Source organism: Etheostoma spectabile, chromosome 16 (assembly GCF_008692095.1).
Source record: "Etheostoma spectabile isolate EspeVRDwgs_2016 chromosome 16, UIUC_Espe_1.0, whole genome shotgun sequence".
Classification (NCBI taxonomy): domain Eukaryota; kingdom Metazoa; phylum Chordata; class Actinopteri; order Perciformes; family Percidae; genus Etheostoma; species Etheostoma spectabile.
In genome coordinates this window covers 9,190,046-9,216,924 of record NC_045748.1, presented here as the reverse complement: position 1 = coordinate 9,216,924, position 26,879 = coordinate 9,190,046, and the positions used below count along the sequence as shown (strand labels likewise).

Below are 26,879 nucleotides of genomic sequence, written 5' to 3'. Positions count from 1 at the left end.
TCTTATTGAGCCTACAGACATCTGCCAATTACAAAAAATCAGCCATGTGAACAATACAGCACAATATTAATCAAAGTGGCTTTGTTGTCTTTTATGACTTGTCTATGGTATTTGTTTTTTTACAAAAGGAATCTAACTTTACTGCATTATTTGACAGTTATATGTACTAATTTAGAGGTCCATATTTGACTAACTGTTATCATAGAATTCCGGTACATGTTATTATGGATTAAACTACTCAACAGCATTGGTTTATACACCGTTGCATTAGATATCTTAATCCCTAATTATATTACATAATAATCTGACAGGAGTGTACCTTCCTGTCCAATTCGGCATAAAGTGCTGCTGGTTGGTAATGTCATTTTATTGTATGATGCAAATACAAGTCCCAGCCCACAAGAGCTTACATTATAGGATACTGTGGAAGAAAAAGCTCTCTCAGGTCCAATTCAGTGGCCGGTTCAGCTGAGTTTTATTCACTGTGGAGTGGAGAAAGATGTCCACCAGCAGCTCACAAGCAGCTGTAGGATTCTTTCTCTGACCAAAATAAGTTTCTAGCCAAGGTTTTATACAAGGTCACAGGAAACCACAGAATAAACAAAAGCTGAGAAGACATTCAACTGACAAGTCTGTTGGAGTACATTTGCATAGACTCAATACAGCCTGCTTCAACTAATCAAAATGGCTTTGATTAGTAAAGGTGTGACTTTCTGTTGGAGCCAACCAAGGCTCTAAAGAAATGGTCCCACTCACAGGGATCAAGCAAATGCTTTGTTTTAGTACTAAACTAAAGCAAAGGCAGACATATTTAATGAAATCAGGAGACACTAAAAGTTGTTGATCAGGTAAAACAATAGGAAGTTAATCAGTCAACAGGAAAGACAATATCAGGATAAAATGGGACTAAAACCGTTAGGCAATTCATTTTATTCTACAATACTAAATATTCTGTTGCAGTGGCAACAATTGTCAGAAAAGACTGTAACGTCTTACATAACACATTACACTGCAAACAAAGAACTTTGTCTCCTCTCTAAAGTATTACAAATAAAATCTGTCACAGAAAAGGTTCCCTTCCATAACACAACTACAGTTTGTATCTTTTAAGAAAAATAACTCATCACCCACAAAGTACAAAGTGAAGGCTTTAAATCATATATAATAAAACATAAATACTCGTTCATCTCCCTTAAATGATAAAATATTTCACACACACACACACACACACACATACACTGTATTTAAGGACTGTACTTTTGATACTTTAAGTAGGCCTATACATTACGCTGACGATAGGCTCAACAGGGCTCTGTTTACCTACTTGTGCATTGCAACTTTGGGTGAAACTAAAGGCAAATTAATTGTTCAAATATCTCAAATGTTTAGATTTGATGAACACAGTTTGGCTGTTGGGGTAACGGCGGGGCAAACATCCTCGGGGAACTCCTAGCTATTACGCAGGCGTGCTGCCGTGACACATGTGTGCGCCCCTGATAACACAATCTGCAGGTTCAAAGCTAAATATCTTGACGAGTGCGTGGCAAATGCAAAAGGCAAGAGGCAGGATGTGCGCGTCCCGCGGCTGTTTACATCACGACCAAGCAGAAAGTCACAGGGTGGAGTTTCAGCTTGCGTACGAAATAGAGAAAAACATGTCCACGCCTATAACATTTGTGCACATTTGGTCATTTAAATGCTTTCCCAATGACTGTGTGCATAAAGTGCCGAGTCGCAGACCGCAGGACAGCTGTATAGGCCTAACTCACAGTAGTTCATCTTCGTTGAAAGTTCGAAGGAAGCAATGGACACAGATCCCAACACCTCCTCTGATGAACCCAGGGTGAAGCGAGGCTTTGACCAAATGTGAGTTCATTTGATTTAGGGCAATAGCAATGGCATACACAACTGTACTCTAAACAGCACTAATGCTTTTAATATCCTTTTCAACTGACATAACAGAAGAATTTAGGAAGTTGTCGTAATTATTTTCATAGAAAAGCTACTTTTTGTAGTACTTTTTTTGTAATTTCTGTGTCTTATTGGTGACAACACCAGATCTGGAGAAGTCACTGTATTTATTTCTACATCATTAACAAGTCATTATAATTAGGCTATTAGGCTACATGTTTTAAAACTCACAAATGCTTTCTGACCCTCCTCGCCTGCTTCTATCGTCTGAAGGTTTGCACCCCATCGTTACTACAAATTTGAATCAGCACATACTGAAGCCAGTAGCTGCCCCTCTGCGCTCCTGCACCAGAAACACTTGCTCCCTGCCAGCTTTTATGTGCTGGATTGATCTCAGGAAAAGATCCTTAATAGCTCAGCAGCAACACACTTACAAAACAAGAGCTTGCAGGTAAATAATGTACAGCAACCCTATATGAATGAACCATCAGGGAGGGTTGAGACTGGGCCATCCACACTGGAGGTGCTGCAGATAGGCCTCTCTCTCTGTCAGGCTGTCACTGATAAAGAGGAGCATCTAGTGACACAGGAAACCCATGTACTGTACAGTTGCACCGGTCAACGCGGCAGTCTGTTAAAAAATACATCCTGGAACCTTTTGTTTGTAATTTTGTCATTGGAATCAGTGAAGATAGTTAAGGGTAATGAAACAATATCCATATAAAAGAGCCATGAAAGCAACCATGAGGAAACCTAATAATGTCACAGAAAAACAACAAATCCCGACTTTAAATCAAAAGGTCTATTCACTTTAAATGATGACTTCCCCTCAGGCCCACATGAACAGGAACTCTGGGTAGAACTGATGCAAACAAGAACTGCAACACTTAACCTTAAGAAACCTCATCAGCCAAATCCACCACAGACATGGGTTGTGCATTGAACCCACAATAACACTTCACTGAGGCCTTGTGACGTCCGACTTCAGCTGTGTTGTTGTGTTTGATCACAGGGTGTTCGCCAACAGAAGTCTGACACTGGAGAACATCAAATGCTTTGGATTTGACATGGACTACACGATGGCAAGTATGTTACCGAAAAAAACCTTTGCATTTGTAACATGTTGTGTTGCCATGTGAAGGTTCTAAATCTAAACTCTGTCGCATTGAATTCTTTATTTCAGCTTTAGGACTCTCTCTTAAACTTGCCACGTGATATTTACCGCCTTTATGCTAACGGTGCTTGTGTTTGTTTGTTTGCGCTTGCAGTGTATAAGTCTCCTGACTACGAGAGCCTGGGCTTTGAGCTGATAAGAGACAGAATGGTGTCTGTCGGATACCCTCACGAGCTTCTACGCTACACGTACGACCCCAGCTTCCCCACACGGTTAGTTTGAAATCTACCTCTGTGATTGAGAAGTCATGCGACAATGAAGTAATCAATTCATCTGATGTCCTTCAGAAACAAATCTGTTTTGTTTTGAAATTTTAAGGATGAACCCCTTGAAATTAACCAACATGTCTTCAGAGGGGGTCCGTACAAATTTATTAACAAACAATTCAATCAAAATAAAAACTAACAAACGTGACATCATTTTTTGAGGTTTTAGGTAATTGCTACTGGTTGTTTTCACTATTTCTGAGATTGTACAGATCAAACAATTAATCGATTAATCATAATAAATGATCAGTAGAATAATCAATATTCTTGTAGCTGCAGTCCTGAAATAAACACAGTTGCCCCCTTTGTATCTGCTTCAACTGCCAGTTAATGTCATGTCGTCATAACCTCCTTCACACCTCCTTTTGCTTGCCCCCCCCACCACCACCATCAGCGGTTTAGTGATCGACACCACCTACGGGAACCTTCTGAAGGTGGATTCAAATGGGAATATTTTGGTTTGCAGTCATGGCTTCCGCTTCCTCAATGGGTAAAGTCAAAATCTTTACAAAATACAGAACATAAATGTTGCCATATACTCTGTTGAATTGTTAGTAAAACATTGACATACAGTATATGCCTGTTTAACCCTCTATTGCATGTTGTTGCCATATGGCAACAAATTCTTTTTCTTAGTGTTTTTCACAATAAACCATGTAAAATGCATTGTTTTTGTGTTTAATTGTGTAAATAGGTCTTTTATTTTGAAGTTGTACCCATTTGATGACTTCACATACCCCCAGAATCCTGTCCCCCCCCCTTTTTCTGGACATGTGCCACACTAAGGCTCACGCTCCAGGATGAGCCAAAATGTGGTTGTTTTTCTCAATTTTAGAAGCATTTCTTTGAAGAAAAAAAAATTCAACTGTTATCTGGAATAAGTCAACTTTAATTTTTCATCATTTAAACCAGTTAAAATTTTGTATTTTTTCTGTAAAAGGCTAAAATTAATTTGTTGCCATATGGCAACATTATGCAAATATTGACGTGAAATGTGTACATTTTGCCTAATGGGCTCAATTGAATTACTATAACTTTAGGCTACTCGAACACTATGTTTGCAATTAATTATAGTATTTTCAAAGAAAAACATAAAATGTATTTATATTATGTTATTTCAGCAATTTTGTAATTAATATATTTTCTAAATTATTAATTACACACTAATGTAAATGAATTGCTCACCAATAAAAATGAGTTATTCCAAAGGAAATCATGTTGGCGCACTCAAATTATCGGTGTGTCCAATGACATTTATTGTCAATATACCCTTCTGGTTTAAATATGGAGTTCCTAAAGGAAGATTATGTATCAGAAATATGTTTTCAGTGGCCATATAGTTCAGTAATTGTAAGTTTAGTCAGTGTGTTGTACTTATTTCGCCCCTAATCAAGTACATTGTATCCGTGTGTCTTCTTTCAGGTGTACATGACAGACTTATTGCAGGGTTATTATTAATAATTATCAAAAACTACAATTAAAACTAAACTAATTTGACTGTAAACACATTGGGCTATACATGTAGATACATATAAGTTGAATTTGTTTGGTAATTATTTCAATAAAAGCATGTTTTTAAAGAAATAATGGATTTTTTAGCACTTTCCACGAATGCGCGTTGTTGCCATATGGCAACAAATTACCAACTACCCCCCCTTCAATTTAAAAAAAAAAAATTCTTTGCAATTGCATTATTTAAGCATCCTGGAGTAATAAAAACACATCAAGACATTTTTACCATGTTTAAAAAATAATTCATGCAATAGAGGGTTAATCGATAAAACCCATTCTAAAATGTTATAAAAAAAGTTATTTTTTGCTGTGACTGGGGAAACCCAGTTGATTTAAAAGCTGCCATGGCTGTATGATTTTGAATGCTACTCTTAATTATTTATTGACACAAACTGCTAATAATGACGGCAGCACGACGCTCAACTGAGATGAGCTTTCACGAGATTTTACTTGTTTTCTGGTACAAACCACAGTAGCAGATTCCCATAAGTGCATCTAATTTGTTTTGTTTTAAAAGATTATCACAAGATTTCACATTGTGTGTTTCATTTCAGTCAGTTAGCTGGGGTTTGTGTATTTGTAATACAGTTTGTGTTTCACCCGTGTTATGTTTGTGTTCCACAGAGAAGACATTCACAACTACTACCCCAACAAGTTCATTCAAAGAGACGACACCGACCGTTTCTACATTCTAAACACTCTCTTCAATCTTTCAGGTATAAAATGTAGGATTGTTGAATTGCACAGTTATATTCATATTTAATGGGTAAATTCTGTAATCTTTGCTACCCCAAACTCCTGAGAATTCAAAATAAATTATTTGTCTGCATTTTTATACTCATTTAAAAAAGGAAGTTGATATACGATATCAGCAACTTAAAACTGAACTAACTGACCTCTGTTTCCATGGAACCTGCAGAGACTTACCTCTACACCTGCCTTGTGGACTTCTTTACTAGATGCACCAGATACACAGTGTGAGTGGACTTGTGTTATTACTCTCAGATACGTTTGACTGTACTTTCTGTGACTATAAATGGACCAGGGAATTCATTGTCAAACTTCACCACTCTTTCTCTTCTGCTAAATTCCTTCCAGGCTCCTGAAAGGTTTCCAGCACGGCGACTTGTTAATGTCCTACAGAAGCATGTTCCAGGACGTTAGAGATGCGATGGACTTTATTCACGACACAGTGAATTAAATTAGCAAATCTCAAGATCTATAATGTATAATGGGACACATTGTTAGCATGGCAAATCACACGTTTGTCTCTAACTGTTATACTATATGCGTTTGCTGTACAGGGAACCCTGAAGGAACGGACTATCAAGAATTTGGATAAATACGTGATCAAAGATGTAAGTAAACTAGACAAGATTAGAATGACAATCAGCTGTAATGGCCAAGTATGTGTGAAGACAAACATGGAATTTGACTCTAGTTTTTTGTTGCTCTCAATGTACATGTAAATAGACACACAGCTAAAAACAAGGACAACAAAGCTAATCAAAGGTAAACAAACATGTGACTACTCTGTACTGTAGTTGGCAGATTTATCTACCAACCCTTATAGAGCTGGCTCAGGTTTGCCTCGGAGGAGCTCTTAGTTATGCTGTTATAGTTACACTAAGCTCTTCTCTCTTTCCACCTGTGTGCATCCATGTTCCAAAAGTTGCTGACTAAGCACTGGGAAGATTATTTCCCAGAGTCCTTATGTCTTTTTGCCCCACAGTTTTTCTTGGATTTGGGTAGCACCTAACTCATGGTTGCAGCTGTCGCCCTGGTCCTGCTCCGCGTCCTGTTATGCCCTGCTTAGGCCTGCTGTGCCCTGCTGTGCCCTGATATGCCCTACTAAGGCCTGCTGTGCCTTGCTATGCCCTACTAAGGCCTGCTGTGCCCTGCTATGCCCTACTAAGGCCTGCTGTGCCCTGCTATGCCCTACTAAGGCCTGCTGTGCCCTGCTATGCCCTACTAAGGCCCGCTATGCCTACTAAGGCCTGCTGTGCCCTGTTATGCCCTACTAAGCCCTGCTATGCCCTGCAGTACCCTGCTATGCCATAAGCTACTACATCTACTCTTTCTAGTCATAGTTCCATTATCTTTATTGGGACTCTAATTTCTATTGTTCATCACACCCCCAACTGACTCCGTCAGACACCGCCTACCAAGAGCCTGGGTCTGTCTGAGGTTTCTACCTAAAAGGAAGTTTTCCTCACCACTTAAGGTTTCTGTCTAAAAGAGAGTTTTTTTCTTGCCACTGTCACACTAAATGCTGGTTCTTGGGGTGTGATCTAGACCTACTCTATCTGTAAAGTGTCTTGAGATAACGCTTGTTATGATCTGATACTATATACACTGTGTATACAGCAATGCTTATTTTTCTATTGATAGTGAGGATATTGAAATCTTACAGAACAGAGTATTCAAACTATGAAATATATCATTTATGGGAAAAGTGGATGCTTGGTGTTATAGGGTTATTGCACGGGGACTTTCCTAGCACTATGGACGGTGTTAAGTGTTCACCATAGTGACAGCCTGCGGGAAGTGTCTGCTCATTTTGGCATACAGTGTTCTGTGAACGCCTACCAGACGGAAGAGTTTGGAACTGATTGTGTCCAAGTTGTAAATGTTCTGCAATTATGTTACCCGCCCGTTTCCTGACTTTGGCGATGTATAAGTCCTTGATGGAGGGCAGGTTGTCACCAATGATTTTTCCTCTGTCCTGACTGTCCGCTGTAGTCTGTTCTTGTCCTGTTTGGTGGCTGATCCAAACTACATTTGGCCGTGCACAGAAGAGACAGGATTATTGCAGATTAAACTTGTACCAGCTGCTCCTGAGGCAGTTTGAACTTCCTGAGCTAGCGCAGGAAGTTCATCCCCTGCTGGGCATTTTTCCTAATAGCGTCTATGTTGGAAAATTGTTGAAATAGTAAACAAATGAATGTGTTTTTTACAGTCAAATCTCCCTGTACTTTTGACCCGGCTTAAAGTGGTGGCCAAGGTCTTCCTCGCCACCAACAGTGACTACAATTACACTAAGGTGAGCCTCCAAACATATAGTGACTACACATTAATTATATGAAAATAAACTGGAGACTTTTAAAATGTTTTTTTTTTTCTCATTTCTCATTAAGGAAATTATGAAATACCTGCTTGAAAATAATGCTAAGGTGAGACAATTTTATCTCTGCTTCAAATCTTCAGAAAATATCCATTTATTTGATCATGATCATGTGATTAACCATTATCTTGGTTTCTAGCCTGAAAATCCCAAACAGTCCTGGCGCTCCTTCTTCGACCTCATCGTTGTAGACACCAGAAAGCCACTGTTCTTTGGAGAGGGGACTGTGCTGAGACAAGTGGACACAGTATGAATAAGTGTCTCATACTGAAGATTTACATGTTGTTTGAACCACCAGGTGTCAATAATGTGTTGTATTTTGGGACACAGTTCACAGGAAAGCTTCGGATCGGGACGTACACAGGTGATCTCCAACATGGAACTGTTTACTCCGGAGGTGAGATTAATTTCTGTGCGTTTATTCAAACCACTTGCAAAACTTTAGACACGGAAGGTAAAACACAAGGATGAAGAGACGCAGGGACTAACACGGGGAAAATGACAATGAACCGACAAGAGACAAAGAAAGAATAGAGACTAAATACACAATGTAACGAGGGGCAGGTGACAGAGGGCTGATAAACAGGTGGAACAGGGCAGGGCAGGGCAGACAATCACAGAGGCGGGAAAACACAAGGCAGGAAGTAAAAGAAGACATAATGCAGGTGAAACAGACACTACAAAGTAAATCAGGAACCTGAAGCATGAAACATACACAAGGATAGAACAAGGAAAAACAGAACACAGAAAGAACACAGGTAATCCCCAACTATGAACAAAAAACAGAAAATCATACACATAGGGATTGAATAGACAACATAAAACAGGAAACTAAATGGCATTGACAGTGGGATGTTTCTATTTAATTGAATGTACTTTTATGTGCTGGGTTAGGTAATTTTTAATAGTTTCTAATTTGTAAAGCACCCGGTAAAATTGTTTTAAAATTGGCTATATGGAGAAAGTTTAGTATTTTATGAGAAGTGATGAAATCTCAAAAACATCACAAATTAAAGTATAAAAGTAATAAAACTTTTCCAATTGCTCATTTAAATTCTTCCACGGCAGCAGGAGTTTAAAAATGTTCAAAATATAATGTTGAACCTGCTTCTTTTGGCCTGAATAGAAGAAAAAAATCTTCTAAAAAAAAAATCGTCTGAATTTCTTATCACAAAAATTAAAATGAAATAAAAAATAACCCTGAAAAATTATTTTGTTGTGTGTGCAAACTTGAAAGACCTTTTGGAATTCAAATGTATGAAGATGGTTTTAAAAGTAAAAGATTCCAATGCTATGCAACCTTCAGTTGTTCAGTATTAAATAGGTTCACTAGGGGTTAAATTTCAAAGTTAGTTATTCAGTTGCTTATAAAGTGTAATTATTGCAGCCTTTCTCTGCTTCCATATGGACGTGTTTTTCTGTGTGCTTGTGATATGGATGCATTGTTATAGCTTAATCCCTCTTCCATTTGAATAAATGTTTGCAGGATCTTCAGACATCATCTGTGACCTGCTGGATGTTAAAGGTAAAGACATCCTCTACGTTGGCGACCACATTTTTGGCGACATTCTCAAGTCTAAGAAACGTCAGGGCTGGAAGACTTTTCTGGTCGTACCGGAGCTCAACAAGGAGCTGCAAGTGTGGGACCAGAAGAAAAGTAAGCGCGAATAGACAACATTGCTGTTGTTGTTGTATTGTGATCATTTCAAAGTCTTAATGGCTTTCTTGTTTTGCAGGTCTGTTTGAGGAGCTGAAACGTCTTGACGTCTTCTTAGCTGAACTTTACAAGTGAGTTCTTTTGTACTTGTTAATTAACACTTGTTGAATGTTTATGAAAAACACATAAACACTAATGAATAATACATTTGTCATGTGTTCACATGGAATTGATCAATACATTATGACCTGTGACTACATCATCTTCAATTATACCCTAAAAAATAATTGTATTATAATTTAGAACATGATTACATCATTAGTCAAGGCATTAGTTAAGAATAACTTTAGCAATTTGTAATTTGTAAGTCATTATTATCATTCATTGTGTTCTGTGTTGGTCTTCTGAAGGCACCTGGACAGTGGCAGTTCCAACTGTCCTGACATCGATGTCATTCAGACAAGAATGAAGGTCAGCTCTAAGTATCCAAACACAACCTTATGTTCAATTCTTCAAGTTTACAGGTATAAATGGACGCATCATGTTGCCAAAGAAGTTGCTGTTTTAACTACATTGGATATTCTTATGTTTCTTTTTGCTATTGGGAACATTTAACACACAGCTTTACTGTCATTAATAACATTCAGGCATCAAGACATCACTAGGATGAAGTTTAAAGTTTGGTTGTTCATTCAAATTCTCCCTCCCTCCCTTTATATTGACAGCCCAAATCAGTGCATCAAGAACTTTGCTTACAGCCGTTGACACATGCAATATTGTGTTGTCAACTAAGAAGCTCTTGTTTTAACGTGCATTGGATTAAGGATTTCCAAAAAATTCTTAAATTCTTAAAAAACTCCAAAATCCTATACACTGTCTATCTTTTTAATGCTCATCTAGACCAAAATATTCATTTAAAAACCAAACGCAGGTTGTCTATAACCAGTTGGGTTTCAGAAGTTTTAATACACTCTGTCCAGGTTTTTCTGCTAATGTGGTTTGTTGCTTGTGTTTGCAGGTGCTGACCTACAGAATGGACATGTCTTATGGCCAGATGGGCAGCCTCCTGCGCAGCGGTGCCAGACAGACGCTGTTTGCCAGCCAGCTGATGCGTTATGCAGATCTATACTCCTCCACCTGCTTGAACCTGCTGCACTACCCCTTTAACTATCTCTTCATGGCTCCCCCAGTCCTGGTCAGCTCTCACCCATACATGCTGCACAGAAAACAAATCGCTGTTCTTTCGTAGTTCATCATCTCACTCTCACTCATGAACTCTTTCAGATGCCCCATGAAGCGTTGTCTCTAAACTCGGCTGACGTCGCCTCAGAATTCACTGTCACCAACAATATGGTCACGATAAAAAGAAACTAAGGTTGTTGTTGTTCTTATTATGATACAGTAATATAATCATACTTGATCTGAACTGAATTCAGTTAATAGTTCATTAACATTTCTCTCTCTCTCTCTGACAGTGCTGAAGACAGCTGACCAAGAGAAATGTGAAGATGCTCCTGAGTAATCTTCTGGACATTGATGAAGGTGACTGTTTGTACCTGCGCTTGTATATAAAGACTTTGTTGCAGCCACGACATGCCTCCTTTACAAAAAAACAAACTTATTGCTCCACCACCTAGTGGATATGAAGTGCTATGCCTTGCAGCTAGATTTTAAGACTCAAAGCAAAACCAGATTCAGAATTACTGTGTTGTTACATCTAGTGCTGAGTGTGCACTTTTGTTCCGAGGTTTGTGTAATGGTATTTAAGAAGTAACTTTATTTATTTGTTGTTTCTGCAACTTCTTTTGGATTATTTCATACATTCTTCATATTATTGGTTCTCATTGGTCACAATTGAACAACAAACATTGTGGTGTTATATGACATTAGAAGATCTCAGCTAATATTTAAGAACATGCTCAGATAATTCTTAAAATTGTGTCGGGGGGTCCTCTGTTTTTTAGAAACTAATTACAAAGAAAACTGTTGAAGTATGTGGCTTATCCACAGTAACCAGGACACTGTATCTGGAAAAACTAAATGCAGAGTTTCTCAAATGTAATTTTTTTTAGCACCACAAAAATCATGTCTCTCCTTTTAAATAAGAAGAAGGCAGAGATTTCAGGAGCAGGTAATGCAGAACCTGGGCAAATAAAACAAGAAATAGAACATTTCAAGTTTTTCTTTTGTGCTACATCTGTTGTCCACTGGATGGCAGTGAATAACCTCTGCAACAGACTCAGGTCAAGTCAATGTGTTTAAAGGTGTGTGAACGGGCTGAATACTGCAAACAAGTACAACATGTTACCTGATAAAACAATAATCCATCTCTATATTTCAGATCAATGAACATGAATCACTGTGTTTACAATAAAATGGGATATAGAATATGTGTTCTAAAACTTAAACAGTAGCTCATCGACCGCTGCATGTTTTTGTATTTCCCCTAATAAAACTAATCTTATTTTGCTCTTGTCATAGCGGAGACACACACCCCGGCATAGTAATATTGTACACACACTCTGTATCTCCCTCTTGTTCTCTCTTTAGCTCGGACAGTCCTGCTCCCTCGAGAGCTGAACCTTTATCAAGAGAGAGCTGGGAGGAATTTGTTGTCTCTCTCACACACACACACACACACACGTTCTCTCTCTCTTCCTTGCTGTATCAGCGCTCACATGTGATCTTGTATAAGAGGAAAATATACTCCTGTTCAGAGGAGCGTCTTCCCCACGTTTCACTCTGCAGAAAGACTAATACAAATATAATATCAGCCTCATATTTGATATTGATGTTGGCAGAGCACACATCATGATGAAGGCTTCATTGATGTCAGGAAACAGCTTAAACTTTGGCTTTAACTCATGGGAAGGAAAGCATTTAAAAACGTAATGTTATAAGTGCTGAAATTGACTACTTGTGTTTACTAATATGACAAAAAATAAGAAATCATTTTCAAGTGTGGACTGTTTATATAAGCCCATCTTGACACTATGCACATAACGATTTGAGAATCAAACTACCATTCTTTAAAATTAAACATTAAAGGCAACTCCAAATTTGGAGCCACCCACTGCATTCATTGGCACCTCCCCCTTACACACACACACACACACACTTCCTAGATTATTTCATTTCCTGTATCAGAGCTATTTTAGTATTTCCGTCGCTATTGTCTGCTTGTTACCTGTATTTGTTTGTTTTCTACCTATTTCTTTATTTTTTTTATTTGTCATGTTTTATATTCTCACCTGCACAAATCCTCAGCTTTAATCCCTCCTAGCTACCATTTAATATGTTGTTTTCAATTATTTCTCCACCACATGTTGTCACTATGTGTATATACTAACCTTAGTGTTCTCTGACATTGGATGTGTAATGAAAAATAGTGATATTAGTTCCTATCCTTCATTTGATGCAGTGTTCTTTATTTAAACTTGCATAGATCGATGGATGGCAGTAAACTACAGCCCATTTGAATGAAAGAAACCTGAATCAGCAGCATGACAGCAAACTAACTGCTACTTATCTGCGTTAAATAGTCATATAGATAGGTATGGACTGAGGCTTAAGAATCTCTTAAGAAACAAGATGTTTGTGAGAAGCTGTAGAAAACTGACAGTAATATTTAGTCTTCAAACAAGTCTTTCTTTGAGAGTTGTGAAACTTCTCCTGACAAACACCAGGAGAAACACCTTTCTCACTCTCTGATCCCTCTTTCCTCTCCTTGAGACAATGCGCTGTGAAATAAGAGCTGTCTTCTCACATATAGAGTGTATACCTGTACTGCAGAGGTGTGAAAAGTTCCTCTGTGCTGTTGTTTAGAGTTTGACCCTCATGTCCCTCTGCAGAAATATCAGCTTTCTTTAAAATAATCCAGCACTCGATCACAACTTTGATAAGGATCTTAACATGGAGGAAGTGGAGGCTGGTTGCACGGTGTTGTGGAACACAACTTCAGTGTCATTATTATCACAAAACATTTTGTATCAATATTGTCATGTTTTTATTATCAGGGAACATTTTGGCAAATGACATCACGATGATCCTGAGTGTAAATATTAACATTAGGGAGGGAGAAACTGGGTGCTCCACCTCAAATATATAAATCAGTAACGAGTGGCAATAAGTCTGTACAGCTTCCATCGAAATATGATAACGATTAGCATTTCGTGTTGTCGCTTTTTTTTAACAATGCTATTCCTCCCAGAACAGTATGTGCTGTATCTGCTCTTTCAAACATGTTTTTTAGCTGTGCCTTTACATCAAACAGAGATACTCTGTTCTACACTAGCCTATTATATTTGGTTTCTTCATATTTTCCCCAGACTTTAACCTGAGTATTTGGTTTCTTTAAAAACTTTGTAATTTCCTCAAGAAGTGAAAAGGAAATTTATTACGAGGTAATAAAAAAAATATTGAGAATTGAGTGACATCGGTTTGTTGAATCAAAACTGATCTGTGGACAGTAAAGATGCACGTTTAAAGCCTGCAGGCCGTGGTCAGGCCTGAGATTTTAATGTTTCAATTTAATAAGATGTACAGTAGCTACTTACTGTTGTATAATTCTTTAATAAAAATTCAGGACGGGCATGAAGGTGACAGATCTGCTATTACAAATCCAAATCAGATTTTTTTTTTTTAAACTTTTGATAAACATTACATTTATTAATTTTTTTTTTCAAGAAAACTATGAGCAATTGAAAATGAATTTAATCATCTTTATTCAGAGAGTTGTCAAAACAAAAATAACATAAAATGGCATGTATAGCCTACATTAACTGTGTTTGTTCCACATTAGTATATCATGTTTGAATAACAGTTCAGATTTAATTTTCAGAAAATTCTCCCACATGATTTTATTTGTTTAAAAAAAAAAAAAGGGCTTCATTAAGTACAGTGTAATGAAAAAACATCCGCTCATGAACAGCAGGCCCATAGACAAATTACAAAAGGGCTGAAACAAAAACATTTGTTTCGTGCATAGCAGTTGGACTAAGTTGTGTTTTATGTATTTAATGAAATACAGATGTCGTTATCTCATCAGCTTATATTCTCTCTAGTTTTAGAAAGCTGCTAAAAAAAAAAAAAAAAAAAAAAAAAAAGCACCGCTGACATGTTGGGTTTCATTGCAGGATACTGCTCCATGCAGTCAGATAACTGCAGAAGCACCACCGTCCCCCATTCCACACATTCCAGGATTTCCCAGCAAGCATTGCAAGCAAGCCTAAACAAGTCACGTTCTTTACTCAGGGAGAATTTCACACAGTCAAGTGACTGAGGTCTCTTTTTTGCCTTCCCTTTGGTGTGCAAATACGAATTCCCTTTTACATCTAAGTCAAATTCAAAAGTACTTTTTAAAGACAGACATGAGACTTTACAAACTGGCTTCAATACACCACAATCCCTTTCCCCTGGAACATTGTTTTACAATACGTTTCCTTTTTCTGTGTTTTAAAAATGACTTGTGTCCGTCTGCTGCAGCTTGTAACAGCCAACTGGACGGTGGTTAAACATTTGCACCGGGAGGGGTCTGCTGACGGTCATCAAAACAAACATACCTCTTTACTCTCTTACTTTATGGTTCAAGCATGAGGCGCACACAGGAGCAGTGACACCTAATCTCAACACAGGAAGAAAGAAAGACAGAAGAGAAGGCAAAACGTGAGGGGGAAGAGAGGGCCCTTGCTCCCTACATTCCTCCCTAACCTCCCCTCCCCCCATTGACCTGCTACCACTGAGGATGCTCAAAAAACACACATAACCCCCCCCCTCTTTTTTCCATCTGCTCATTTTACCATCAGCACCCTGATACACACTGTTACAGTGTTCAGTGAGACGACAAACACAACACAGGTAAAGAAAAACACACAGGAGACTAAACTCCATTGAAAAAACAGTGGATTTAACAGAGAGCTTGTTTACCATAAAATCTAGAAACCTTTCAAATCCAGTTCGCATAACGGAAACTTTTAAGGTATAACAATGCACAAGGAATGTCTTCATGAGTATTTCTGTTATTATTCAAATTTGCCTTTATTGATTTGCTCTTCCAGTGGTCACTTTGAATAATTATGCACTTTTCATGAGCTGTGGCGTAAATTAAAAAGGTGGGTAAATGATGACTTCCAACCAATGCACAATCACGCAAGATGGACAAAAATCAATGATATAGTTTTGGAAAAAGGCATTGTGCCATTCATTTTTCTTCCTTTAAAATGCCTTAATGCACATCGGTTTGAATGTAAACTTTGAATGTAGGTCACGAGTGCCTGTGTCAGCCTACAAATGTGTGTAAACTCTCATCTGTAAATACAGAACTGGGTAAACAGCTGAGGAGGCTTTGCTCTGCACCAGCACCTGCTATCAGTCATCAGCTCCACTTCTACACAAATTTGTTTGAAATGAGCCCTTTAGCACCAGTTTATGAGCTGAGGCCAAATGCTATGACAATACTATTGCACTGCTAGAATGGATGGTACAGTAGTGCAACATTGTCAAAGCAGCTGACCTCAGCATGTGTCAGCACGTGGACATGGGACAGCCATTCTTCACTGCCAAACTCAAAATACATTTAAATAAGCAACAGTGATGTTTGTCAGACTGATGGGCTTTTATTTATTTTTTAAAGGAAAAAAGGCAAGTAATGAAACGCTCAAATTGTGCTGAAATTTGAATCTAGGTCATTTCTTTGATATTTAAGTAATAACCGTTAAAGGTGTGCTTAAAAGAAAATATGAAGTTCAAATGTTGAAGTTTTTTTTAGCTTTACACCTACAAGAGAAAGCAAAATAATACAGGGGCTCACCCAGAGTTTTTGTATGATACTAAGTAGAGACAGTTGGTCACAAACGCAGACCCATAACCACATTTAAGGACACCCTCATAGCTCCATTAGGAGTTAAGACAGTAAAGGAAGGTGTGTGTGTGTGTCTCTGTTTCATCAGCCAATGCCCTTTTAATATTGCACTGCTCATCTCAATGTCCAGTAGTGCAACAGAAAAAGGACAGTGGACAACAACATGGACACCATCCGACTCCACTGCCCATACTGACTCAACTTGCCCTTTTCTCCTAAAAAGAAAACGCATGTACTTTTATTTTGAAGAATCAATTCAAACGTCGCTATATCACAAAAGTACTCAAACCAAGCAAAAGTCAAACTGGATTTCTAAGTTTGCAAGCTTTTCTTCCCTTTAGTTTTTACTGTAGAAAATCAGCCTATTAAGGTGAAATTTGTTTAGCTTTAATTCTGCATTTGTGTGAGACGGATAGGATATAACAGTTAAACAATATAACTTTTCAGACCAAACTTCCTAAATTAAGCAGCATTGGTTACTCTCTCCCTGGGAGAATGGGTATTTCCCAGCATGTGGGCCCATACTATTCTCTCCAGTGAATGACATGCATTCTAATTTTTGGGGAGAAATGGGAGGTCGAAGAAGGGGGGTGGGGGGGAGAGAAACACTCCCAAAGCTTTCAGAGAACTACACGCTGCAGTCCTAAATACTTAAACTATCAAATACATTTTAACCATGTCAATTCTTCCCTCCGAATGATCGCTACAAATAAAACAAGAGCACACTCCGAAAAAATAAAGCCATTGATTTCTTTAACAAAAAGGAGAGAAGAAAGAAAAAAAAAAAAAAACTTGTAAAAAAGTTGCATTTCTCGTTCACAGTGAAATTACTTAACAATAAACCGCAACAACGGCAAAAATAAAAAGCAAAGTAGGCTAATCTGTGCAAGTTTGCACAATCAACGCCTTGTTACACAACATAGCCTACACAATCTATAGGCTACCGTGAAAGGAAAAAGGACGCTCGAGAACACCATGTAGATTTTATTTTTCGGTCTAATCCGTTTTATTATTCCTACTAAAACACATCAAGGTGTTCTTGGGTATTTTCTTTTTTTTTTACCTGTTCTTGAAAGCTTTACGTTTTCTCCGCCATACATCTGAGAGCGGCCTATACGCCTCCTTCACGTTAGAAGCACTGGATCTGCTCTGCGAGCCATTCCTGCCAGCTCACAAACCCACAGCACAATACTGACGACTTGTTAGATTGCACAACAGCCTATAGGCTGCACGCACATACACACACATACACAAACGCCTGCACCGTGGAAATGTCCCCCTCTGAGACCCATTACACTACGATAACAGCCCAATAAAAAGGTGCAGGACGCGTCTATCTGTCCACAAGGCGTTATATCGTGTCCTGATCAAGTTTTGGAGCGAGCTTCCAGATGCGCAGCGCGCGGGATTGACTCAACTCCTTTTGCTGTTTCCCCTCCCTCAAGTCGCATAAATAAACCCTCAATCTTCGCATCTAGACCTTTGCAACTTCCAAGTTTGCACTGTGCTCCTGACAATTTACGCAAAAATCGGCTCCAACTCACAGTAGACCCCCCCCCCCCCCTTTCCCTCCCTCCCTCGCTCTCTGCACAACCACCTCCTCTAAAATCGCGAATAGTATCTAGCCAAGGGAGGGACAATCCGTTATAGGCAAAAGGAGAAGGGGGGGAAAAAGTTGTCCATAAAACAAAGAAAAGCAACCCTCTCCACAAACCACTCTTCACGGTCCGCCGCTTCGTGGATTCACGCCGTTGTTCCTTGAAGGCTGCGAGCGACCAGAGATCAAATGTGCGGAGCTTGAAGAGTCAGAAAAAAAGAAAAAAAAATCGCAAGTCTTCCATGCACAAACACACGGCCTCGCAGATCCGACTCCATCTTTGACTACTTGACATTCAGAGCCTGCAGGAGCAAATTCCTCGTTTGCATGCCTCCCACTGATTGGCCTCTTCTTGCGCTAGTCTTTGCTTTATGATGAGCCATTGGTTTGGTTTCGGCGTGTTCAACATTTCCAGCGCGCACAGGATTGGCTGCGCGCGGGGAAGCGTCACACCGTACAACGAATACCTGATTAACTGTGTCCCATTCACAAATTTCTCATCGTCTCTCCCTCACGTATCCGATCACTAATTATTTTATTTACTTTCTGGCGCAAAAGAAAGCTTTTGTGCAGTTCCAAAGGGGATTATAATTAGCCTTTAATTGGCCTCTGCTGGGACAGTAATGCTGTTCAGTAGTTCAAATATGGACTAAACCCAGCTTATCTCCCCACACAGGCAGCGCGGATCAGGCCTACAATGGTGATCGAATTAAAAGAGTCGATTTGAATACAAACATACACGCAGGCGTACTTTTGACGCTTAATTCCGATCTATGTCTCTTTGATTGCGCATTATAAGCGAAGTGTGTGACAATGATAATTAAAGTCAACTACGAAAAATAGGAAATTGTTGTAAAAGTTGCACATTGATCCCAGTTTGAGTAAGAGGAACACGCAGAATGAGCATGTGTGATCTGGTTTGCGGGGGATCAATGGCTGGATCAGACCACACGGTGCTGGAGGCGGACCCTGTGGGCGCCTCGGCCCCTCGCGAAGCTTTGATTGACGCTCAGAGAGGAGTAGCGGCCTGTGAAATTTGGCATTCCTGGCCAGAGGAGCTGAAATAATGGCATTATCCAGTGGGAAAGGGCCCACTTTTTACTCCCCTCACACCCACCCGACTCCAGCCCACTCAGAAGGGATCTGATTGTGCAGCCAGTTGGCGAAAAAATGTTTGATGTAAGGCGGGGCATGATGGATCCGGTGAAGCTTTGGAACAGTGATGCCCCCCCTGCCTCAGAGAGACTCTCCTCAAACTGGACTCAACGTGTTTGACACTGAAGTGGAGTTTACCTTTATGACAGAATACATTTAGTTTTGGGTGTAATTGTATTTTTCCAAACTTCTTCTGAAACTGTATTTCTACATATTCCCTTTGCTAAGTCATTTACTAATACAAGCAGAGAGAAAGAAAGGAAATTCCTGCTTACTTGCCTGAATAATAAGGTTATTTAACGAATCTGAAATACACACCTTAATTACTTAAAGACACTGATTATCATTATTAATCCTCACAGATGAGAAAATGGCAGTTCACACTGTGGTAACGACTGAATCCACATGATGTGAAAATAAAAAGCTGTAGCTGTTTTGCACATTAAATGAGATTCATTTCTGACATAAAACAATTGCAAGAAGTATTTAAATAAATGAAAGAATTTAGTATTGTAAGACAGATTGTAAATCTGCTTCTGCAGAGAATAATGAATCATTATGTATTAGAAAATGATTTACAATTTCCTCACGAACCTTCAACATGTTAAAGAAGTCAATCAAAAGTATTTAAAAGGCAAAAAGAGAAGTTGAATTACTTTGGTTGTTTTTCCTTTCACTGACTCTTGTAAGCCAATATCATTCTACAGTAGAAAATGAATGACAGACAACTTGACTAATGTGTAATATTAATAATGAAAGATTTGAAATGACTGGTTGTTAATACGTTTTTTTGGCTTTAGAACAGAATAAACTCAATCAAATAAAAGCTCATGCCCACATGTTGGTTTATCCACTCTGGTAAAGTAAAACTAAGCTACTGGAGGATATTTTGAGATTTTACACCAGATTTGTGTCATTCAGATTTCAAATCAATTATATATTCACACTTTTAAATCAAACATTATCCAATTAAAAGAGATAAAAAGGTCATATAGTCTATTTCACAAATAGCTTTAAATCGTTTTTCATTGCTGTTGTTAACAAAGGTTTATATGTATTTAAAGGTTTGTAAAACCTTAACATTCAGTTGTATTTCATTGACGTGCCATTCTTTGAATCACAGTTCCACTAAATAACTTGCAATTAATGGATGGGAAAACGTTAAACATGACTAATAATTCATTCAGAAATGTGCTTGCACTCACAGCAAGCCACTAAAACAATTACTTATCATTATTAACACATGTTTCCTGATTTAATATTTGGCTCATTTTAATGACGTTTCCCAACTGTTACATTTTACAATCAAACAATTAATTAATACAGTAATTTCTTAGTAATGGATGTACATGTATTTTACTGTTGTTGAAAATGCAACTTCTCATGAAAACAGGCCCAATCTGAATACAAGTAGCAGGGAAATAACTTTGTTAGCATGCCTTGTGTATAGTCCTGTAACATGAGGAACTCATGTTAGCCCTCTAGCTAATTTCATTAAATGTATTTTTAAGAATTGTAATTATGTGGGAAGAAATCAAACAATTGTGTTTTATAAGATTTTAGTTTAGCAAATTTTCCTCTTTGTTTTTTTTTTGGTTTGTATTTACAGAACAAAGACCATCAGCTCAAATGTGTTTAAAAGGTTTAATCTACAGAGAAATATAAAAAGGAAAAAAAAACATGGAGTATTTTGAAATGTACCTTGTTGAGAGCAAATGAGAGAAAAGACACAAACTACTGTCATGTTTTGGAGAAGGCTTCTTCTGAAAATGAGCCTGAGGAGAAAGAGCCCCAAAGCTCGGCCTGACTTTAAACTGCTGCCCGAGGTGTCATGGGGGTTGAGAAAAGCCTTTTAAACATGGGAGTTATTGTTCTCTCTGTTTCTTTCCAACCTCCCATCCTCTGAAAATGTACCTCCTTTCTTCCTCTGCCCTTTAACCTCTCCCAACCCCCATCCCTCCATCTCACGTCTCTCTGCACATTTCCCCTCCTTCCTCTCATCGGCCAAAGACCAAACAACTGTGATGGATCGTCATTGATAATTTCCCACCACAAAAAAAAGGTTAATGGAGAAGTTTTTTAGGGGGGTGGGAAGTGAGTTTTCTGCTTCATCTTTTTCATGAAGTAGTAGTAGACCCCACCTCGAGCACGGAGCCCCCCCCGTGCACCCTGCCTCTCCGAGGAGGGCTCCCCTCCACTCTTCCTCCCCCCTCTGCCTCCCTCTTGAAACAGACTCTATAGACTGCATGCATGACATTCCAGCTGTGTGGGTGGCACAGCCTTTTACAGCTTCTCCAACAGTACACAGGGCTCCTAAATCCCAACAGCAGAAGAACCTCCACCCATGATCCATCTTCAGATACACGTCTTCACTCAGGAGCTCGGGTGTGTTCTCCATCACCCATGATTTTAACCTGGGAAATGTTGATATTTTGTTATCTCAAGGCCCAGAAGTTCACAGAGAAGGATGTGTAAAACAATAAGTTGCTAAAAGACCTAAAATTTCTGTCCTTCTTTACCTTGAACCCTGCAGATCCCAGGTCATCTTACACAGTTCAGAAACATTTAGTAGCTTGACACTTCATGAATTTTCCCGACTATAGGCTATATAAACCTGATGTTTGAACAGATGACTGTGCTACATTACTTCTAAAGACACCAGCTGCAAAACACTGTTAAATACAAATCATATCCATAAGCTCTATGTGTTCAAAATATGAAATAAGTTTTTGGAGTTTTATAACAGTTTGTTCGTAAGAGGTCTAAGAGGGAGATTGACCTCTCATAAGTAACATCTCTATGTAGGATGACAGGTTTATTTGGAGTGTGAATTACTTGTTGGCAAAGAAAAGGCATACATGTGTTTATGTGTAGCTCAAATAACATGTACAACATTAAATGTTTGCCTATTTGGTGTAATAGCAATACTTTATGGTCATTTATGGCTTGACGGTTACAGCTTCAATACTTTCCTACATATTTGGTTTTATTTAGGTCAGAGGACGATGGAAATATTTTTTTTACTTTACTTTTTAATACTATTTTAGCAGGGGAAAGTGGCATTTACAATGGAATTTACAGTAATTATTATTATTATTATAAAAATAGTCTTTTTTACAAAACCCTGGTATGGAAATTTGAACTCTTCTGCTTTTAATCATTGTGTTTTGTATATTGCTAAGATTACATTTTATTAAGCCCCAATCGACATATTGATTACAGTATATATATTGATTACAAGGAAAATAGTAACACTTGGAATTGTAAATTACGGAACCAGTGGTAAAAAAAATCATCATCAAAATAGAAAACCTTGTGCACATAATAACTTCTGTTTTCACTCTTGTTTAAGTGTCAATTTTAATTATATAACCCTTATTTAATGTTTGCCTTAAGAAGCATCACAATCTGTTGTTTATGACTCCCACCATCCTTAGTCCCTCTATTCAGGCAATAAAAAAACGCCCCAAGAAACCTTTGACTTCATATGTAACAGGGATCATTTCATCATGATTTCTCCACTATATTCCGCCATCAACAGAGTTGTAGGCTCAGCAAGCAAACAAACTCCACTTCCTCAATGTTACACACACTTCCACTCTACAATATCCTCCATTTAATCAATTAGTCATGATCCCAGAGGATTATCACGCAAGTTTTATGGAAGCTCCAAACCTGCTGGTGGGAGACATCAGTTCTTAACCGCCGCCAATAAACAACAAACCTCAACCATAACTCACAGCTGCCCGGCAAGTGTACATTGAGCTTGTTTTTCCCCCTTTCCACTGGGTGAGTGCATGAGCAGAGTCCAAAAGATGAAAAAAAAACTCAACCCCATTAACTGAACTTCAGAGGAATTCCTCACTTTACATATGGAATGCACTTTAGGTCAAAGGGCAAAGGGCCAGAGGGGAATCCACCCGCGCCCAGGCAGGCAGGCCTTATTTAAACAAGCCTGGAATGCCTGGTTGGAAGAGAGGAGAAGAGGAAGAAGGGGAAGGAACCTCTCTGCCATTAACATGAGCAGGGGCCACCGCCAATAAATACCAGCACTCTTTAAATTACCTGCACTGGCTGACTTCATGTGCTACTGACTCTGAAATTTATTATGAGCTTCTCCTGGTTACATATTCACCCGTTAGACTGGGGACAGATGTCTGCCGCTGTGATAGGAGGTAAAAGAAATCACTGTATGTGTTGAAAGTGTTGTGCAGGTACAGGATCCTTGAAGTGCAGTCCAACCGACTACATACACTTTTCCTATTTTTCTTTCGTGTAGCTTTAAATTTGGAAAGATCTTTTTATTCCACTCTGTCTGACAGATTCATACATCTCATGTCTTGGCTTGTTCCTGCTCTGCTTTCTATGGCTACACCAATACATCAAATTGAAATATTTGCAGCATTTTATACATGTTTTCCCGAAGAAATTCCAACCATATTTCTGCCATCATACAGAATGTTTGGTACATTTAGCGACTTTTGGCTCTCCTCTAGAATTACCTTTTCTTTTTTTAAAATTTGATTTGAACAATGTTAGCCTGCACAGATTGAGGTTTAAATGACCAACCCACCAGTAAGGTTTAAAGGGTTAAAGGAAAAACAACAATGGGATTACTGCTTCTATTGTTTATTTCACTTTCAATGACTTAATATTACAAAATGATTCTTTGAATTCATGCCTTTAATTTGAAACGCCAAAGCATGTGAATCCCTCTACATTAAAACCTGCAGTACTTGGCTAATTGAGGCTGCCCTGTCACCTGCCCGTTTGTAATTTCAGGATCAATGGGAGAGGATCCTATGAGCGCCTCTGAAAACAAAACCCTGCATTCCAAGCGTGGGCCAACCTCTTCGTTTTTAGGATCATCTCGCCAAAATTTTCTACAAATGACATGCTACAATCCCCATGGCCGTGGTAGAATTCTGTCCACTTCAGGGCTTCAAAGCTGCACAGGACTCGTAGGCCGGTCTGGCCAATAGGTGAAGAGGGGTGGACACTGCCTGCCTTGACCTCACCGACCTTCCCCAACCCCCCACCAACCACCCACCCGGTGTCCTGCTCTTCCTCCCCCCACCGTCCATTCCATCCATCCATCCCATGAAGCAGCCAGTGAGTCAGTAGGTCAGGCTGTCCGTCTGTCTTTCATATTATATATGAATACAATACATGAATATATGTTCATATATTGAAATTCACAAGGGGAAACAAACATCTGAAATAAGATCGGCACTCATTACACTGACTGTTCATGAGAGGCTAAATGGATTTGCTCAATGAGTGTACTCACATTTTCCAGAAAAGTGCCATTCCCTATGCTGTTCTTATGGCCTGTCATTTGTCCGCAGACCTGTTATCACTGAGCCGCTAAAGGGAATCAAACAGACGAAAGGATTCACATCCGCTACAAACTCAGAGACAAGAACTCTGTATTTCTGGATGTTATTCCCATTCTGCAGCAGCATTTCTACAAACTCTTGACTCAGCGTCTTTGGTCTGTCATTGAGGCAGCCATTTTCCCATGAAGGCTCACAAGATCTCTCCCCGGTGCCCTGCAGGAACCAATTACCTTTCTTTGATGCATTTCATTTCAGTTAACTGCCTGATCTAGGAATGATTTCTTTCTTTTATTGTTCTGATTCTCCAACTTCTCATGTCTCAGGCTCACTGTAGAAACATGGACTTTACACGGCTGTGGTTTGTCCGCATGTTGTTACATTTAGCTGTAAAGACGCCGCTGTTTAAACATGGCTAGTCTGGAAAATGAACTTACATTATTGGTTGAGATCTCCATACAAACGAATGGAGCATGGTGTATTTGAGTACAGAATTACACCAGGCCTTTCATAATTCTGACTTCTCTGGCAGTGTTTTCAGATATTTGTACTGTGTCGCCATCTGCTGGACAAAGTGGAATCAGCACAGGGTTGTGCACCCTGCCAGTTAATACAGTTAACTTAAACTAAGGCAGGATGAAGCTGATGTTGTTTTACAAATTCCTAAAAGCTGCATAAGACACTAGAACTTATCTCAAATGCACACTATTTGAGCTAAACTCAGATGTGATAACTCTCATATTTCAGTGGAAAAGTAGAACATCGATTCAAAACTCTACTTTTTTTAATGAATGCTAGATTCTTTTCATTTCAGCAGAAATGGTAAATGACAAATGCAATACAAGGCTAACCAGACTTGACCCAGAAATGACATTTTGAACATAATGTGCAGTTTAGACATCATTTTCTTTGGCACAATCCTTAATAATAAGATGTTACAGTGACAAGTTACTCGAGAGTCTATAAAAGCTTCTTGGAGCCACCAAAGATACTGATGAATTCTAAAGTTACTGAGTCTTAGACGGCATTGACGTGATTAACATCTTCTTTAGTCCTATAGATATTATAGGTCATTGTTATGCTGTGTTTTTGACATAACTTCCTCATACAGACAGCTTTTTATAGTTTTGAGTGGGTCTTATACTAGATGTAGTTCTCTGTTTAGATATGGAGTACTTCAAGGAACTTGTTTTTCGGTCGTTGCTGATAGTACACACACTAGTTGTAGTTGTACTCTTAATGCTTTTATAAGTCATCTCATCTTTACATAATTGATATCTCAAAACACACTTTTCATGTGATGATACTGAGAATTATTTAAATCCAGAATGCTGGTTTTTGTTATGCGGTAAACTGTATTTCCTTTTTCCAAGGCAGAGTTGATTATGATAACCAAACCTGTGTGTCATGTTTTTGTAGACATCATTTTACAGGCCAAAGTGGAGCTATACTGTACCTTTAACTACTTTATATAATTCAGTGGTTCCCATTCTAGGGTCGGGGACCACACAAGATCAATGTCTAAGCTGATTAATGGGAGAGTAAAGAAAAAAAAGAGATTTGGGCTTTCCTGCTAGTTTTGGAGCTGAAATATTTAATTTGTTTTTTGGCCCTCAGACAGATATTTAAAGAAAACTATCTGAGAAGTTTATCGGGGAATTGCTAACAAATCATAGATATATGAAATCTGACATTATTGTGGATGTTGGTTAAATATTAAAAAAAATGAATTTTAATTTGTATAGGTAGATTTACCACACATTTGCGTAGAATCTGAATCTAAAAAAAGTAACCAGTAAAGTAGAAGCAATGCAAATTTGAATAAACAGGTGACCAAAAGAAGTAGACACACTAGCGTTACAGTTAGAGTCATGTTTATTTACAGCAGAATCCTGAACAAGGAGGGAAAGAAGGGGGGGGGCAATACACCTGCCATGACATAGTTGGGGGGGGGGGGGGGGGGGGGGGGGGGGGGTTAAAAGGAGACAAAGTGTTTTAGATCAAGCACTTCAGGATTCATATTTCACTACACAGTTCTTAATTTATTTATTCACCATTTTTCTATACAGAATCCATTCAGCCGTAATATCGATGCACCAACAGAGCAGGATGCCTCTGCTGGAGGGGAGAAGAGGTGGAAATAAAAATGGAATAAAAACTAAAGCACTAAAGAAAAAAGGGGGAACAAGGGGGGGGAAGAATTCCATTTTTTATATAAAAACAAAAACAGTTTTTTGTTGTTATCACCATGATCGTCATCATTAATGTATTTAATGTATGTACATATA

General features: G+C 38.7%; 1 protein-coding gene across 2 annotated transcripts; it reads left to right on the top strand.

The window, feature by feature from the left end:
• The first annotated feature begins 1,576 nt into the window (after positions 1-1,576).
• Positions 1,577-12,135, top strand: nt5c2l1 (5'-nucleotidase, cytosolic II, like 1). 2 transcript variants are annotated; one of them, XM_032540387.1, is made up of 18 exons: positions 1,578-1,866; positions 2,924-2,997; positions 3,180-3,297; positions 3,746-3,841; positions 5,488-5,579; positions 5,783-5,840; positions 5,962-6,055; positions 6,168-6,221; positions 7,823-7,906; positions 8,001-8,036; positions 8,127-8,234; positions 8,318-8,384; positions 9,474-9,644; positions 9,724-9,775; positions 10,055-10,115; positions 10,663-10,839; positions 10,929-11,019; positions 11,120-12,135. In XM_032540387.1, the coding sequence occupies exons 1-17, from the start codon at positions 1,805-1,807 to the stop codon at positions 11,016-11,018; spliced, it is 1,494 nt and encodes a 497-aa protein (XP_032396278.1). In that variant the 5' UTR covers positions 1,578-1,804; the 3' UTR covers position 11,019; positions 11,120-12,135. The 2 variants fall into 2 exon arrangements, with proteins under 2 accessions (XP_032396279.1, XP_032396278.1); XM_032540388.1 differs by lacking the exons at positions 10,055-10,115; positions 10,929-11,019; positions 11,120-12,135 and having other exon boundaries at positions 1,577-1,866; positions 10,663-10,803.
• The last annotated feature ends 14,744 nt before the right edge of the window (positions 12,136-26,879 follow it).